Source organism: Piliocolobus tephrosceles, chromosome 6 (assembly GCF_002776525.5).
Source record: "Piliocolobus tephrosceles isolate RC106 chromosome 6, ASM277652v3, whole genome shotgun sequence".
Taxonomy (NCBI): domain Eukaryota; kingdom Metazoa; phylum Chordata; class Mammalia; order Primates; family Cercopithecidae; genus Piliocolobus; species Piliocolobus tephrosceles.
Window position 1 is genome coordinate 157150810 of NC_045439.1, and position 16815 is coordinate 157167624.

General features: G+C 38.7%; 1 protein-coding gene and 1 long non-coding RNA gene across 4 annotated transcripts in view; one reads left to right on the forward strand and one right to left on the reverse strand.

Moving 5' to 3' along the window:
- Positions 1-5751: 5751 nt before the first annotated feature.
- Positions 5752-16815, reverse strand: part of TRPM1 (transient receptor potential cation channel subfamily M member 1) — a 153744-nt gene continuing 142680 nt past the window's right edge. For 2 of the 3 annotated variants that reach the window (XM_023195672.1, XM_023195673.1), the window contains one exon: positions 5765-7482. In XM_023195672.1, the coding sequence (XP_023051440.1) occupies positions 6234-7482 (1249 nt within the window). In that variant the 3' untranslated portion in view covers positions 5765-6233. Of the gene's footprint in view, positions 7483-16815 lie in introns of all 3 variants that reach the window. The other variant, XM_023195674.2, reaches the window with a different exon arrangement.
- Positions 16138-16815, forward strand: part of LOC111528831 — an 89738-nt gene continuing 89060 nt past the window's right edge. Inside the window, exon 1 of the long non-coding RNA XR_002727170.1 lies at positions 16138-16455. This is a non-coding gene — a long non-coding RNA (uncharacterized LOC111528831). The remainder of the gene's footprint in view (positions 16456-16815) is intronic.

Genomic DNA, 16815 nt, shown 5'->3' on the forward strand with positions numbered 1-16815 from the left:
TAATCCCAGCACTTTGGGAGGCTGAGGTGGGTGAATCATGAGGTCAGGAGATTGAGACCATCCTGGCTATCACGGTGAAACCCCGTCTCTACGAAAAATAGAAAAAATTAGCCAGGCATGGTGGCGGGCACCTGTAGTCCCAGCTACTCGGGAGGCTGAGGCAGGAAAATGGTGTGAACCCAGGAGGCGGAGCTCACAGTGAGCCGAGATCGTACCACTGCACTCCAGCCTGGGTGACAGAGCAAGACGCCTCCCCCAAAAAAAAAGAAAAAAAAGAAAAAAGAAGAACTATCCTTAAAACTGCCTCCTTCAAAAAGATCAAGAAAACCAATTTCACATAAAAATAATCACATGAAAGTCTGGAAGTCAAATCACATAGAAAATTATTGTAATGAAAGAGAATAAGAACAGAATAGCACTCATACCCACAATAAAAGCACACCAGAAAGGATGCCCACAAAGCAGATAAAAACTAACATCCACTATTTCAAAATGAGCCAAAAGATACTAAGAAAATGATATGAAACATGAAAAGAACTATATAAACCAGAACTAGAAACATTCAAAATGAAATGAGTAAACTCAAAATAGAAATCAGAATCTGAAATTAAGAATAAACTAAAAGAAACCCAAGGATGAATAAACACAATTGATTATTCTTTAAGAGAATAGAAGATGAAAAGGAGAAAAATTCTAAAAAATCAAAAATTAATGAAGTTAAATGGATTAGAAAGAAAGTTTAGATATTGAAAATAGGCAAAGGAGAACTAACAAATAGATAATAGGAGTTCCTGGGGGAAACAAAAAGAGGGAGGAGATAAGGAAACAGAACAAATACTACAATCTGTAGTTTAAGAAAACTTACTTGAAATTAAAAGAAAATATTTGAAACTACATATTGAAAGAACACATTGCACCTGAGAACATTGATCTGGGCTTACCAGCACTAAGACACATTCTTCTAAACCTACTGGGCCTTCAAGAAACAACAATGAAAATTTCTTTGGCTATCTAGACAAAAAAAGCAAGTGATTTTTAGGTGAAAGAAAATTAGATATTACCAGACGTTTTGGCAGCAATGCTTTATGCCAGAAGAAAATGGACTAACGTATTTAAGGTACTCATGGAAGGAAAATGTGAGAGAATAATAATTATGGCTGGGCACAGTGGCTCAAGCCTGTAATCCCAGCACTTTGGGAGGCTGAGGTAGGTGAATCATCTGAGGTCAGGAGTCTGAGACCAGCCTGGCCAACATGGAGAAACCCCGTCTCTACTAAAAGTACAAAAAATTATCCAGGCATGGTGGCACATGCTTGTAATCCCAACTACTTGGGAGGCTAAGACAGGAGAATCACTTGAACCTGGGAGGCAGTGGTTGGAGTGAGCTGAGATCGTGCCATTGCACTCCAGCCTGGGCAACAGAGTAAGACTCTGGCTCAAAAAAACAACAAAACCTCCAAAACCAAAAAATTAGAATGGATTAAAATACATCATATATATTTAAATCCATGAGGTCATAATGGTGTTTAAATAAACTAAACTATCAGACACCTGGAAAAACTCTGATTTCCAGATTTGTTGTTGACTGAAATGTCACGACATTTTCCAGATGTCTAGTTGTATTAGTGTCCTCAGGCTGCTATAACAAAGTACACAGACTGGTGGCTTAAAGAACAAAAATTTCTTTCTCACAGTTCCAGAGACTGGGAAGTGTAAGACCAAGATACCAGCAAGGTAAGGGTTCTGGTGGTTCTGGTGAGGGCTCTCTGCCTGGCGTGCAGACCACCTTCATCCTTTGGAGGATGGTAGAGAATTAATTCATTATTTATCAATCAGTCATTATTTCTGCTGTGTAGTATGAACTATGCCACTGTGTAATCAAGTGGTAGATGAAAAGAATAATCTCTTCATAAATAATAGAATTTGAGTATTACAGTTTTCAACCCTCTATAAATTAAGGGATCTAGGCATTAAGTATCAACAGCTGCTGACATCACAAAAAGAGAGACAAGTAGGCACATGTGCCTCCTAGTGAAAGAAGCAACACCATCTAAGGAGCCTTGCCAGTGGGATCAGACCTAAGCCTGAATAAGCCTCTGTCTCCTCCTGCCAACCTGCAGAAACAGCAGAATATGTGAAACTTCCTATGAATATTCAATAAGTAAAGTTTAGACTGTGGGAAACTTTGCAAGACAAGTAGCCCATGTTCTTCAACAAAGAAATTGTTAAGGAAGAGAAAGAGAGAGAAAGGTAATACCAGATTAAAAGAGATTTAAAATACCTTCAAATGAAAAAGAAAACAGTAAGGCTAAACTATAGTCCTAAGGAACATTCAAGCAATACAACTATAATGAAATACAAGTATAGTGATTTTAAAACATATCTGCAAATTTTTTAAACACTCCCCTCTATATGACCCCTACCCTTGAATCTCAGCTGGCCTTAGTGACTCTGCAAGACTTCTGAGGATAGGCCATAAAAAGCAATATTTACTCCTAGCTGAATGAGACACTCACTTTTGGAGCCCTGAACCATCATGTGGGAAATACAATTTCTGTGAGACTGCCATGCTGTGAGGAAGCCCAGGCTGCTTGGAGAGGCCATGCGTATGTGCTCTATACTGAGACTGAGATCGCAGTTGAGAGCCATTATCCATTTTCAGACATGTGAATAAAGACGTGTCTAGATAATCCCAGCCTCCAGCTGTTGAGTTACCTCTAGACAGTAAGTCTTCCCAGCTGAGGCCCCAAATATCTTGGAGTAGACAGTAGTGTGCTATAGCCAGCCTGTACTGGCTTGCAAGAACCAGTTGTTAGTATGTCTTCCATATTCAGTGATGCTATAGCTTGAAGTTAGCTGTGGTAGGAGTACTTACATGGAACTCGGCAAACACTTCAAATCAGGGGCATTCCTGCTGTCCCTGTCTGAATTCCTGACCCATGGAATCCCTGAGCATAATCGCATAATCAAATAGGTATTCTAAGCCACCCAGTTTTGGAGTCACTTGTATTAATAATACAGCGATAGTAACTGCAACAGCAAGGAAAGGATTACTGTAAAAATATAGTTACTTTTCAGGGAACAGAGGTGGTTGAGATAGGGACTTCTGAGACTTTTGGGGCAGCTGGCAAATTCTATTAATCTGAGTGGTGGACACAAGGATATTCAGCTTACAATAATTAAGTCAGTTATTTATTTTGTGTGATTTTCTGCATTTTTATCTTAAGATGAAACCTTTAAAAGTATTTTTTTGTGCATAGGAGGTAGTAAGATGATTTCATTTCACTTTATTTCTAATATATATTTAGCAAAAATGCATTTTTGGTATAGAATAACTATATGACAACATTAGCAGTTTGATTTTTAGATTTTAAAACCTAAACTATGGAAGACTATAGGAATCTCATGATGACGCAGCATATATATGTATTCAGAATGTAAGCAATCATACAGCCTTAAAGGAGAGAGCCACATATCATGAGGTCTTTTGATAATTCAAGTCTTAATTGCTATTGATCAAAGTCCAAAACAAGCTTAATATATACCAAATACTATATTATAACTCATTTATGAGTGTGCCAGAGTTTTGGGGATAAAATAATAAAAGCCTTCTTATGTTACTATGTTTTACATAGCACAGAAATATAATTCTTATTCATTTACCAAGATAGTTCTATATTAAATGATTTGAACATATGAAGTATTCTTATTTTAATGTATTAGATACTGCTAGATTTGATTAGATTGGATATTCCCAATATTTGGTTGTCCATATTTAGACAAAATTGTAATGAAATTGGGAATAATAATGTAATCATTAATGATGTAATACCAAGTGGTCTGGCGCAGTGCCCTGCATAGAAGACTGTCAATATTGGAGTTGTGCTGGGTTGGTAAAGTACTAATCAACTATATGGTATGATTTAAGGTGTACAAGAAAGGTCTCAAGAATAGTTGGCCCAGTCACAGGTTCTGAAATCACACCGTTAGAATTGATCCATTTGGATCCGTAAGACAAACATCCTTAGAAAATCCTCCATCAGCTGACACCTTGGCATAAGACAGGAGTCACAGACCTTAGTGAGACTTAAGGAAATGGGACTTGAGTCCCACACCTGAGGCACGGTGGGACAGACCTTTGTAAAGGGAGACTGTGTAATGAACAGATATGGGGAGAATTCCAAAGATAGGCTTTATCTTTTGTAGACCAGCTCTGCTGAGGTGTTATAGATTCCCCAGCTTATTCTGAGAAATCTCTTTTCTAGGATATGGCAAAAGGCTGAAAGTTTTTTTGACACCCAAAGGAAAGACTTAGGAGTGAGATAAAATGTAATGGGTTAAGTATTGAGTTGAATAAACACATGTGGCAGGATAAATTAAATAGTCTCAATGTAGCAATATGCAAATAAGTAATCGTTTATGTTAAATAAATGTCACTTTTCAAATATTAAAGCCCTCCCCCACAACCCAGGCAATGGTATATCAGTTTTTTTTTTTTGATAAATTCAGCCCAGTTCAAGAGTTGTAATCTGACTATTACAATCTCAGTCATATTTTGAGGAAAAAGATGCAAAATCACATTTCGGTATTGTCATCTCTGATCACTACCTTTGGCATAACTGCAGTGAGCCTCTGTTGTTTCTGGGTCTCTGTGTGTTTCTGTCTCTCTGTCTCTTTCTCTCCTCCTTTGCCAGTTTCTGGCAGTGCTACAGTCTACACCTCAGATGAGAATGGGGATGGCAGTCTCATTTTTTTGTGATCATCACCCATTTCTGTCTGACACGTCTCCCAACCCTGCCACCACCAATTCCTGGTTACTCTGCCCAGTGGTCCTTTCTGGGTATGAGGCACTTTGCTTCATGAAGTATCAGCTGCCAGTAACTCCAGGCAGGAGGTTGGTCCTCTCTCTGTGCACCAGAGATCTCCTGAGATCTGAGTACCCTGAGGTTCTTTTGGGGGATGGTGAAGAGCTGCGGTCTAACTCTAACCTCTGCTCTAGCCAGAGAAGACCCCTTTCTGCCACCTCTGCTTCTTTTTGTATAGTTAAGAGTGGTGATGGTGGGGTGGCTTTCAGGGTTCCTAGACAGTGGCCCCTCTTGGAACCCTCGTATGGGGGTCCTATTACTCTTGTGGGTATTTGTTTGAACTTTGAGCTGAAACATAACACCTGGTATTCTCAGCTAAGAGCAGTCTCTGTGGCTTGTGAACATATATCCTTTAGGTTTTAGCTACAGCTTTGTAGAAAGCATTGCATAGACAGGTACAACTAATTTGTATTTGCTATTAGGGACTCTATGACAACAAGAAAATGCATATTGGATACTTTATTTTTGCACATTAACAAAACTCTAGGTCACCCTAAATTATTACAGTATGATGTTTGATATAATTGTGTACTTTTTTTCCCATTGTGTAGTTTAAAATAAAACATTAAAACAGAAAACAAAGACCCCATAAAAACAATTTTTTTTTTTTTTTTCAGATGGAGTCTCACTCTGAACCCAGGCTGGAGTGCACGGGTTTCACCATGTTAGCCAGGATGGTCTCGATCTCCTGACCTCGTGATCTGCCCTCCTCGGCCTCCCAAAGTGCTGGGATTACAGGCATGAGCCACCGCACCTGGCCCATAAAAACATATTTATGGCTCCTTTCTACTTCTTGTGCCTCATAATTTTATTTTTCTTCTTTCCACCCTTCCCTTTTTTCATGTTGACTTTCTCTTTAGTTTCTCTTTCTTACATAGTTGCTTACTTTTTTTCTTTTCTTAAGAGATTGGGTATCGTTATGTTGCCCAGGCTGGTCTCAAACTCCTGGACTCAAGCAATCTTTCTGCCTTGGCCTCCCAAAGTGCTAGGATTACAGGCGTGAGCCACTGTGCCCAGATAGTTGCTTACTTCTTAAGTGAGCTAATGGTGACTTCAGTGCTCAAGGGTACTTCCTAGGCTATTTGGTGGTCCTCAGTAATAAAGAGATTGTATAATCTTGTATATGCATTAGTCAATTTATCTTCGTTATAGTATCACTTTCATTTGATACTACTCCAACTGAAAAAACTAAGCCTACTAACAGATGCTAACAAAATGCTACTTTTAGTGCATTAAATTGTAAGTCAAGTCTGAATTTCCAAAATTTTTTAAGGAAAGTGTTTTTAGAAATTGATGATGTTTAGATGGCCAAGATGACACCCATTAGTGGCTCTGACTGTTGAAAAAAAATCAGAGAAACAAAACAGACTAGCATTCAGTTTCTGCAGAAGCTTTCTCTTTCTTAACCTTTTTTTCTTCTGCTGTCATTCCAGACACAATTACTAAGCTGCTTACACTACTGGCATGTCCAGATCTGTCTAACTTTCCCTGAACGGATTTCACATTCCTAGGATGTCCATGTAAACTTTTTGACCTGAGAGATGGGAATCCCAAAGTTTGATCTGGTTTCACAGACAGTAAGTTTTCCATCCCATTTCTGTCAGTAATGGTTAGGGACAAGCGAGGGATTCGAGGGATTGCTTCAGCGACATGGTGTTCATCTTCCATATCTGTAAACTGCTCTTTATGCTTGGCTTGCACTGCAGCTTCCGACACAATGTAAGGAATATCTGTGCTATGAGAGCGCGTGATCTTTTGAACTTGGCATTGCCATTCGGTCGTCCATTGCTGGTCCATGATTGAACTGTACTCTACATCCTGGTTAACCCCACTGACCAGCTTTCTTCCCCGGGAGTATACGAAGCTTCTGGACTTCATTGTTTTACAAGCATTGAATGTTTCATCGGGGTAATAACGTGTAATTTTGGTTTCTTCCAGGGGATAGGAAATAGTGCCTTCTATATTTGTCATTTCCACTGTTAGCTGAGTGTTTTGAACGTCTGATTTGTCCTGTCCATGTATCACATCTGTTTTACTTAAACTTGGGGAAATAGTTTCTTCTTTTTTAGAGTCTGCCTGTCTTTCATCATCTTCCTTTGAAATCCCAATATCTGGACCTAACTTTGACTCTTCAGCGTTCTTTAAGTCATCTGCTGCAAGGTGACTGCCATCTGGGGTAGCTGATGTGCTTGTGCCCAGTGAAAGGTGAAGGCTGTTCTGACATTCTGGGACTAGATGCCTTTTCCCATCTTTCTCTTCCTTTATACGGAAGGAACAGGTTTTTTTCCTGACTCCTGTCCCTGGTGACATGGAGAGAGATGTATCCTCAAACAATAACTCTTCTCCATTAAAATGATATCGATACAAGCTGTAGCCATCAGCGCTATTGATGCTGCTTTGCCGGAGAAGATACGTTGCCTCACATTCAGAAGAAGCCCGCGACCGTGCCTGGATCAGGTCAGACCTGTCGATTCCCACAAGATTTTCAAGAGCATTCACCATTCTGTTAGATAATTCTTCTAGCTGAGCAAGTCGAAGGTCAACAGTCTGCAGGGAAGTTTTCATAAAAGTTTCTCTTTCATTGATTTCTTCCAACCTCATTGACATATTTTCAACTCTAGTGAATATAAAGGGATAGATTTATTAAACTGAGATTAAGTGGATATTAAAAAATCAAAAGATAATGTCATTGCTATGTGATTTTTTCAGAATTTTAATAATTATGGAACTGTTTGAGCATATTTACAAGCTTCACAATCCTCTAACATGACTACTCAAATTACCATGAGGAGCCACCAGAAAATAATGGAAATAATAGTTAATGCATATAGTACTTACTGCTCACCAGTCATTGTTCTAAGAGCATAATGTACTCCCTAGCAAGTACTAACTGAGGTTCAATCTTAGGCTTATTTAATCTTCAGAGCAGTCCTTGGAAGTAGGTCTTTTATTATCATCTCCATTTTACGGTGAGGAAATTAAGTCATGGAGCGTATAAGTAATTCCCCCAAAGGTAGGAAGCAGTGGAGGAGGAATTTGAGCACATGCAGCCTAGCTCCAGCACTCACTCCAGTCCTTGTCTCTTAGCTGGTACATCATGCTGCTTCTAGTAATAACAGAAGGTACTAGTGCTTAGTTTTTAGAGCTTTGACTGTGGCTGTCAGCAGTGAATGGTTATAACAAAATAAATAAAATTAAAATCCTTATTTGAGGTTCAAGGGATTCAGAAAATAAACCATTAATAATTAAGTTCAGATGATCAGATAGTTTGCTTAAAGGACAGTAGGTGATTTAATTGTCTGAAGAATACCAGTAACTTTAAATTATTATTTATATTTAATAATTAGTATTTCCTTAACAAGGTTACACACAAAAAAGAGCATGGGAGATTGTAAATGTCTGCTGTTAATTTTTTTTTTAATTCTTAGAAGATCAGGCAACAGCCTATGAAACCATGATGTTGCCTGGCCTAAAATCCACTGGTACAGGCTTTGTTTTATATTTTACTACATACTGTATGAATTATTTCAATAGGAATTTAACTCTAAGAGGCGAGGTGTGCCCAGGATTGAGGATTGCTTTTTAAAAGTTGAATTTGTCCCCAGGATGGAGCTGGGAGTCCTGGCTACTCTTCTGGCTGGTTCATCCCTGTGTGATGGCAAACACTTAGGTCTGATTCCATTATGCTTTTATTTTCTCCCAGCTTTCTTAAAAACATAGGGAGACGTGGCTTGTGTTGTAATCTGTATGACCCACGAAGGTCTTTACTACCTTCTCTGCACATCCTTATACATGTCCTCACTCGTTCTGCTGGCTCTGCTCTTATCCATCCATTTCATTTTGGTCAGCCACCCCACTCTTTTGTCTTCTGGGCAGATTGCCTGCTGCTCTTTGCACTGCTAAGTCTGCTCTGTGCTTGACTGCATCTCCTGAACTCCACCCCCCACCCTGCAGCTGCTGTGGCTACCTTGCCCCACCTTCTCCCAGAGTTTCTTTTGCTAATGCCACTCTTCTGTTGGCCACATTGACAGCTGTGCTCTGATGTGTCTGTGTTTGTATGTGTGGTTCCTTGGCTTCTATTCTTAACTCTTTTCTTGGGGTGAGAACTATTTATATGTACTATAGGAAACCACATCATTTGAGCTTTGCCACCAGCGAGGACCAAATTCACCATGTATGAGAAGTCCTGGCTTCCTTTTTTTAAAGCCTCTGTATCACAGGCACTGTAGGTTCTAAGGGTTCTCTCTCCTCTTGCATTTCAGAGACCAACAGAAGAATTTTTCACTATGAACTTTCCATTACTTCTGAGTCAGACTTGGTGTTCTTCGTTAAAAATAATGGCTCCTGGCCCGGCGCAGTGGCTCACGCCTGTAATCCCAGCACTTTGGGAGGTCGAGGCGGGTGGATCACCTGAGGCCAGGAGTTCGAGACCAGCCTGGCCAATACCATGAAACCCCATCTCTACTGAAAACACAAAAATTAGCTGGACGCGGTGGCACGTGCCTGTAATCCCAGCTACTTGGGAGGCTGAGGCACGAGAATTGCTTGCCCCCAGGAGGCAGAGGTTGCAGTGAGCCAAGATCGCACCACTGCACTCCAGCCTGGATGACAGAGCAAGACTCCGTCTCAATCAATCAATCAATCAATCAAGACTCCCTACTCCCTTCAGATCTATTACCCCGATGATTCCTTTGTATCAAAAAACCCACATTGCCCCAGTCAAACTTGAGTTCCGTTACAAACATACAGTAAGAGATACTGCAGCTGTGCAAACTTTTCTAAATAAATACACTGGTGAAATGAAGATAAATATTTTTCCTTTCAAATCTTTTATAGTTTTGCCTATTTTCCCCTTTATTACCTAATTCAGATAACAGCACTCTCAGCCACTCATATATGAAAAAGAAACCTCAAAGTCATTGGATTCTTTGATCTCCCTTATACTAATTCTCTCCCCTCACTTCTCTCCTCTCCCCTACCCTCTGCATTGATTCAGTTACCAAGCTCCTTTTATGCTGTTTCAAATCTCCCATCCCTACTGTTGCTCCCTTCGTTGAAGCTGTGGAAGAAACAATGCTTAATAATGTGCCTTGGGTTCAGAGAAATTGTCAGTTGCTTGTTTGGAGCTTGTGAATAGCTACGACATGGATACAGCAAATTTTAAACAGCTATGCCAAATGAAGGGAAGTTGCATTGAGTTTCATAGTATGTAGGAAAGAAGAAAGATAAAAATGAGTTTAAGTTCACTTACATCTGAAATGATTAACATAAAGGACAAATGAGGATCTATCTCCTTTGTTAACCATGGTTGATAACTTCCCATAATTATTTAAAACATGTTTTACAAACCTTGACACCCACACAAAGAGTGGTTTCCATTTCAGATAGAGAAATGGCTATCTAGGAATCAATTTGACAAGAGCCTCACATCTGTTTACACATCAAATGGCAGAAAAGCACAAGAGAATCCATCATTCATGATAGAGCTCATAGTGAGATATGATTAATCAGCAAAGAAGTTATTTGTGTAGCTTTCTGAGTCTTAATCCAGTTTTCCTTTCAGCACTGAGTGAAAAATATTTTTCAGCACATCACAGAATACAAAGCATTCCAGATCCAAGTAATTCACTTGGTTTTCCCTTTAATTGAAGTTAATGCTCTCTTAAAGATTTATTTCTTTATTTCCTTTCTTTTTTTTTTGAGATGGAGTCTCACTCTGTTGCCCAGACTACGGTACAGTGGCGCAATTTCCACTCACTGCAACGTCTGTCTGCTGGGTTCAAGCGATTCTCCTGCCTCAGCCTCCCAAATAGCTGAGACTACAGGCGCCCACCACCATGTCTGGCTAATTTTTGTATTTTTAGTAGAGAGGGGGTTTCACCATGTTGGCCAGGCTGGCCTTGAACTCCTGACCTCAGGTGATCCACCTGCCTCAGCCTCCCAAAGTGCTAGGATTACAGGCATGAGCCACCATACCTGGCAAAGATATATTTCTACTAGGGATGTGCCACAGTACCTGTTGAAGGACATTTGGGTTGTTTCCATTATTTGGCAAAAGAGCTGCTATAAACATTCATGTACAGGTTTTGTGTGAACATGTTTTCATTTCTCTAGGATAAATACCTAGGAGTTAAATACCTGGGATTGCTGATTCATAGGGTAAATGTATGTTTAACTTTATAAGCAACTGCCCAACCATTTTTCACAGTGGCTGTACCATTTTTTATTCCTACCAGCAGTGTATGAAAATTCCAATTGCTCAGCATCCTTCTTGGCTGTTGTTGTTTTTAATTTTTTTATTTTTAGCTCTTGTATTCGGTGTGTAGCTGTATCTCATTCTGGTTTTAGTTTTCATTTCACTGATAGCTAATGATGTTGAGCATCTTTTTATGTACATATTTAACAACCTTATGTCCTCTTGGTATGTCTAGTCTAATCTTTAGCTCTTTTTTTTATTGGGCCATTTTTTCCTCACTATGGGTTATTATGGGTTTTAGAGTTCTTTAGATATTTTGTATAAAAGTCTGTTGTCAGATATATGATTAACATGATTATGCTTTTGGTGTTGCATTGAAGAATCCTTTGTCTATTCCCAAGGTGTGAAGATTTTCTCTCATGTTTTCTTCCAAACATTTTATAGTTTTGTGTTTTATATTTAGATCTATGCTCCATTTTAAATTTTTGTATGTGTTGATATCATTTTTTGCATAACAATGTCCAACTGTCCTAACACCGTTAGTTGAAAAGATGATCCATTCCTCCTTGAATTAGTTTTGCACCTTTGAGGAAAGAAATCAATTGTCTCTATTTGGGTAGATCTACTCCTGGACTCTTTTTTTTTTTTTTTTTTGAGACGGAGTCTTGCTCTGTCGCCAGGGCTGGAGTGCAGTGGCCAGATCTCAGCTCACTGCAAGCTCCCCTTCGCGGGTTTACGCCATTCTCCTGCCTCAGCCTCCGGAGTAGCTGGGACTACAGGCGCCCGCCACCTCACCCGGCTAGTTTTTTATATTTTTTAGTAGAGACGGGGTTTCACCGTGTTAGCCCGGATGGTCTCTATATCCTGACCTTGTGATCCGCCCGTCTCGGCCTCCCAAAGTGCTGGGATTACAGGCTTGAGCCACCGCGCCCGGCCCACTCCTGGACTCTTTATTCTGTTTCGTTTATGTATGTGCTGGACCCTTCACCAATACCACACTGTCTTCATTACTACAGCTTCACAGTAAGCCTTAAAACTGGGTAGTGTGATTCCTCTAATGTTATTCTTCTTTTCAAAATTGTTTTACATAGTCCAGTTCCTTGGCCTTTCCAGTTAATTTTCAAAATAAATTGACATAGCTGGGCACAGTGGCTCATGCCTGTAATCCTAGTGCTTCAGGAGACTGAGGTAGGAGGATTGCTTGAGCTCAGGAGTTTGAGACCAGCCCAGAAAACATAGGGAGATCTCATCTATAACAACAGCAACAACAACAACAGCAACAACAAAACCAGTTGACATATCTACAAAATATCCTGCTGGGATTTTGACTGGTATTGTGTTAAATCTATAAATAAATTTGGGGAGAATTGACATCGGGGCCACATTGAGTCTTCCAATACATGAATATGGTTTATCTTCCCATTTGTTTAAGTGATCTTTGATTTCTTTCATCAGCACTTTGTAGTTTTCTGCATATAGATCCCATACATATTTTATGAGATTTATACCTAAGTATTTCGGTTTTGTTAGAGCTCTGTGAGAATGGTATTATTTTAAAAATTCCGATGTTCAGTTACACACTGATGGTATATAGAAATAAGATTAATTTTTGTTTGTTGACTTTGTACTCTGTAGCCTTGTTAAATTCACATATTACTTCTGGGACGTTTTCATTTGTTTCATTTTGTTTTTTAAAGATTTTATGTGATTTTCTACATAGATAATCGTGTCATCTATAAATAGGAATGGTTTTATGTATTTAGGTATTTCTCTCCGAGACATAAGACTTTTTTTTCCTTGCCTTATTGCATTGCCTAAGACTTTCAGTACACTGTTGAAGTGGTGAGAGTGGCCGTCCTTCCTTGTTCCCAGTTTTAGGGAGAAAGCATTCTGTCTTTCACGATGTTAGCTATAGATTTTATGTAAATGCCATTTGTCAGATTAAGGAGGTTCTCTTCTGTTCCTAGTTTGCTGAGAGGCTTTTAGAAAATGTATTTTTTATCATCATGAATGTTGAATTTCATCAAATAGTTTTTCTGCACCAATTGCTAGAAACATATAGGGTTTTTTCCTTTAAATCATTAATATGGTGGATTACACTGATTGTTTTCAAATACTGACCTAGCCTTTTATTCCTGGGATAAACTACCTAATCGTGGCTAGACTCAATTTGCTAGTATTTTGTTGTGAATTTTTGTGTCTACATTCAAGAGGAATATTGGTCTGTAGTTTTCTTTTTCAATTGTCTTTGTCTGGTTTTGGTATCATGGTGATGATGGCCTCAGGAAATGAGATGGGAAGTGACTAGAGCATTTACTATAGATTTTACAGTGGTTGTTTTAGGAATTACAAATAGATAGTAACATTTCATGGTGTACTTAGCATCAGTATTTCACCACTTCAATTTGAATGTAGGAACATTACTACCATACAGGTCCCTTTCCCATAGCCCTTTGTGCTGCGGTTGTCATACATTGCATTCACATATATTGAAAACGCCATCAGACAATATGGCAATTTTTGCTTTTGACTGTCAAATATACTTTAAAGAACTCAGAAAGAGAAGATTCATCTTTACGTTTATCAACATATTTATTATTTCTAATGCTCTTGATGTTCCAAGTTCAATTCTGGAATCATTTCCTTCTGTCTGAAGAATTTCCTATAGTTATTCTTTTAGAATTGGTCTACTAGCAGTGAATTCTTTGTCGGATTTTTTTTCACCTTCATTTTTGAAGAATATTTTTGTTGAGTATGTAATTCTGGGTTGATTATTCTTTTCTTTCAGCACTTTAAAAACATAATGCAGGGCATGGTACCTGTAATCCCAGCTACTCGAGAGGCTGTGGTGGGAGGGTCGCTTGAGCCCAGGTGTGTGAGTTCAGCCCAGGCAACACAGGAGACCTCATCTCAAAAAATAAATAAAATTTAAAATTAAAAACATAGTGCTACTTCCTTCTGACCTCCAAGGTTTCTGATGAGAAATCTGCCGTCATTTAAATCACTGTTCTCCAGTAAGTAATGTGTCATTCTTCTCTGGTCAATTTTTTTCTTTGCTATCAATTTTTTCCCCTCTGTCTTTAGTTTGTGGCCCTTCATTTGATACGGATTCATTTGAGTTAGTCCTGTTTAGCATTCTCTACGTTTAATCTGTGGGTTTATGTCTTTCATCAAACTTGGGAGGTTTTCAGCGATTTCTTCAAGTAGTTTTTCTGCATCATACTCTTTCTCTTCTTCTGGGACTTTTATAATACAAATGTTATACCTTTTGTTATTGCCTTCTCTGAGGCTTTGGGCTTTTTTTTTTTCAGCCCATTTACTCTCTCGTTCAAATTGAGTAATTTTCTATTGAAATATCTTCAAGTTTACTCTCTCCTCTGTAATCCCTGTTTTGCTATTGGGCCTATCCAATGAAGTTTTCATTTCACTTACTGTATTTTTTGGTAAAATTTTCTTTGGATTTTCTTAAAATCTTCTATTCTTTTTCCTAGACTTTCTAGTTTTCTATTAGTTTCCAGAGCCTTTGCAATTTTGTTAAAGCATTTTCATAATAGCTGCTTTAAAGCCTTTGTCAGATAATTTCAACATCTGCATTATCTTGACATTGACATTTACTGATTGTCTTTTTTTACCAGATGAGTTGAGAGCTTCTAGATTCTTCATACTCCAAATGATTTTGAATTGTAGCCTGACATTTTGAATATTATACCGCATGACTCTGAATCTTGTTTAATTTTCATGGAGAATGTTGATTTCTTTTGTTCTGGCAGGCGATGAACCTGGTTCGTTTCAGACTGCAAGTTCTGACATGCTTTCTGTGGACTGTGATTCCAAAGCCAGTTCAGTTTTCAAAGTCTTTGCAGTGCTATTGAGATCTGACCTATGTGTGTGCAGCCCAGCAGTCAGTCTAGGACCTTGGTAGCAGTCTGTTCATTACTTCAGTTCTTACTGTCTTTGAGAGATTTCTTCTTTTTACATGTGGGCCTTTATAGTTATAAATATCCTTCTAAATACTGCTTTCACTGTATCCCATAAATTTTGGTATGTTGTGTTTTCATTTTGTTCACCTTGAAGTATTTTCTAATTTCTCTTGTGATTTCTTCTTTGATCTATTGATTATTTAAGAGTGTGTTAATTGTCACAGATGTAAATTTTCCAAATTTTCATTTGTTATTAATTTATCATTTTATTTTGTTGTGGCCTGAGAATACACTTCGTTTAACCTTAATCTTTTTAAAACTTATTGAGACTTGTTTTATGGCCTAACAGATGATGTATCTTGGAAAATGTTCCATATGCTTATAAAATGAATATATATTTTGCTGTTGTTGAGTGTTCTGTTGATGTCTGTTACCTTGAGTTGGCATATAGTATTGGCCAAAGTGTCTATTTTCTTAATGAACTTCTGTCTAGTTCTATTATTAATGAAAGTGGAATACTAGAGCCTACAACTATTATTTGAGAACTATCTACTTCTCCCTTCAATTCTGTCAGTTTTTGCTTCATATCTTATGAGGCTCTGCTGTTGGGTGCATATATGTTTATAATTGTTATATCTTTTGGATATAGTTACCTTTTAATCATTATATCATGTCCTTCTTAGTCTCTGGTAACAATATTTGTCTTAGAGTCTATTTTACCTGATAGGAGTAGCCTCTCCAAATATTTTTCGATTACTGTTTGCATGAAATATCTTTTTCCATCCTTTAAAACTTTAAAAATCGGCCAGGTGCAGTGGCTCAAGCCTGTAATCCCAGCACTTTGGGAGGCCGAGATGGGCGGATCACGAGGTCAGGAGATCGAGACTATCCTGGCTAACATGGTGAAACCCCGTCTCTACTAAAAAATACAAAAAACTAGCTGGGCGAGGTGGCGGGCACCTGTAGTCCCAGCTACTCGGGAGACTGAGGCAGGAGAATGGCGTGAACCCGGGAGGCGGAGCTTACAATGAGCTGAGATCCGGCCACTGCACTCCAGCCCTGGCGACAGAGCGAGACTCTGTCTCAAAAAAAAAAAAAAAACTTTAAAAATCTTTGAATCTGAAGTGAGCCTTGTAGACAGCATGTAATCACACCATATTTTAAACATTCATGTGCTAGTCTCTGTCTTAGAGAGCTTTATCTATTTACATTTAATATAACTACTAGTAACGAAGAACTTACCTCTGCCATACTGCTATTTATTTTCTGTATGTTATGTCTTTTTTTGTCCCTCAACTCCATCATTACTGCTTTCTTCTGTGTTAAATAAGTATTTTCTAGTGTATCATTTTAATTCACTTAATATTTCTTTTCTTTTTTAAGATATGGGGCCCTGCTATGTTTCCTAGGCTGGCCTTGAACTCCTGGGCTGATGATCTTCCTGCCTCAACCTCTTGAGTGGCTGGGAATACAGGTATGCACTACCATACCTGGCTCTTGTTCTTTCTTTTATCATATGTTTTTGAGTTATTTTCTTAGTGCTTGCCCTGGGGATTATCACTAACATCTTAATTTATAACAGTCTACTTTAATGCCAATTACTTTTTTTCTTTTTTTGAAATGGAGCATCACTCTGTTGCCCAGGCTGAAGAGCAGTGGCAAGATCTCAGCTCACTGCAACCTCTGCCTCCTAGATTCAAGTGATTATTGTGCCTCAGCCTCCTGAGTAGCTGGGATTACAGGCATCTGCCACCACACAGGCTAATTTTTATATTTTCAGTAGAGATGGGGTTTCACCTTGTTGGCCAGGCTGGTCTCAAACTCTCGACCTCAG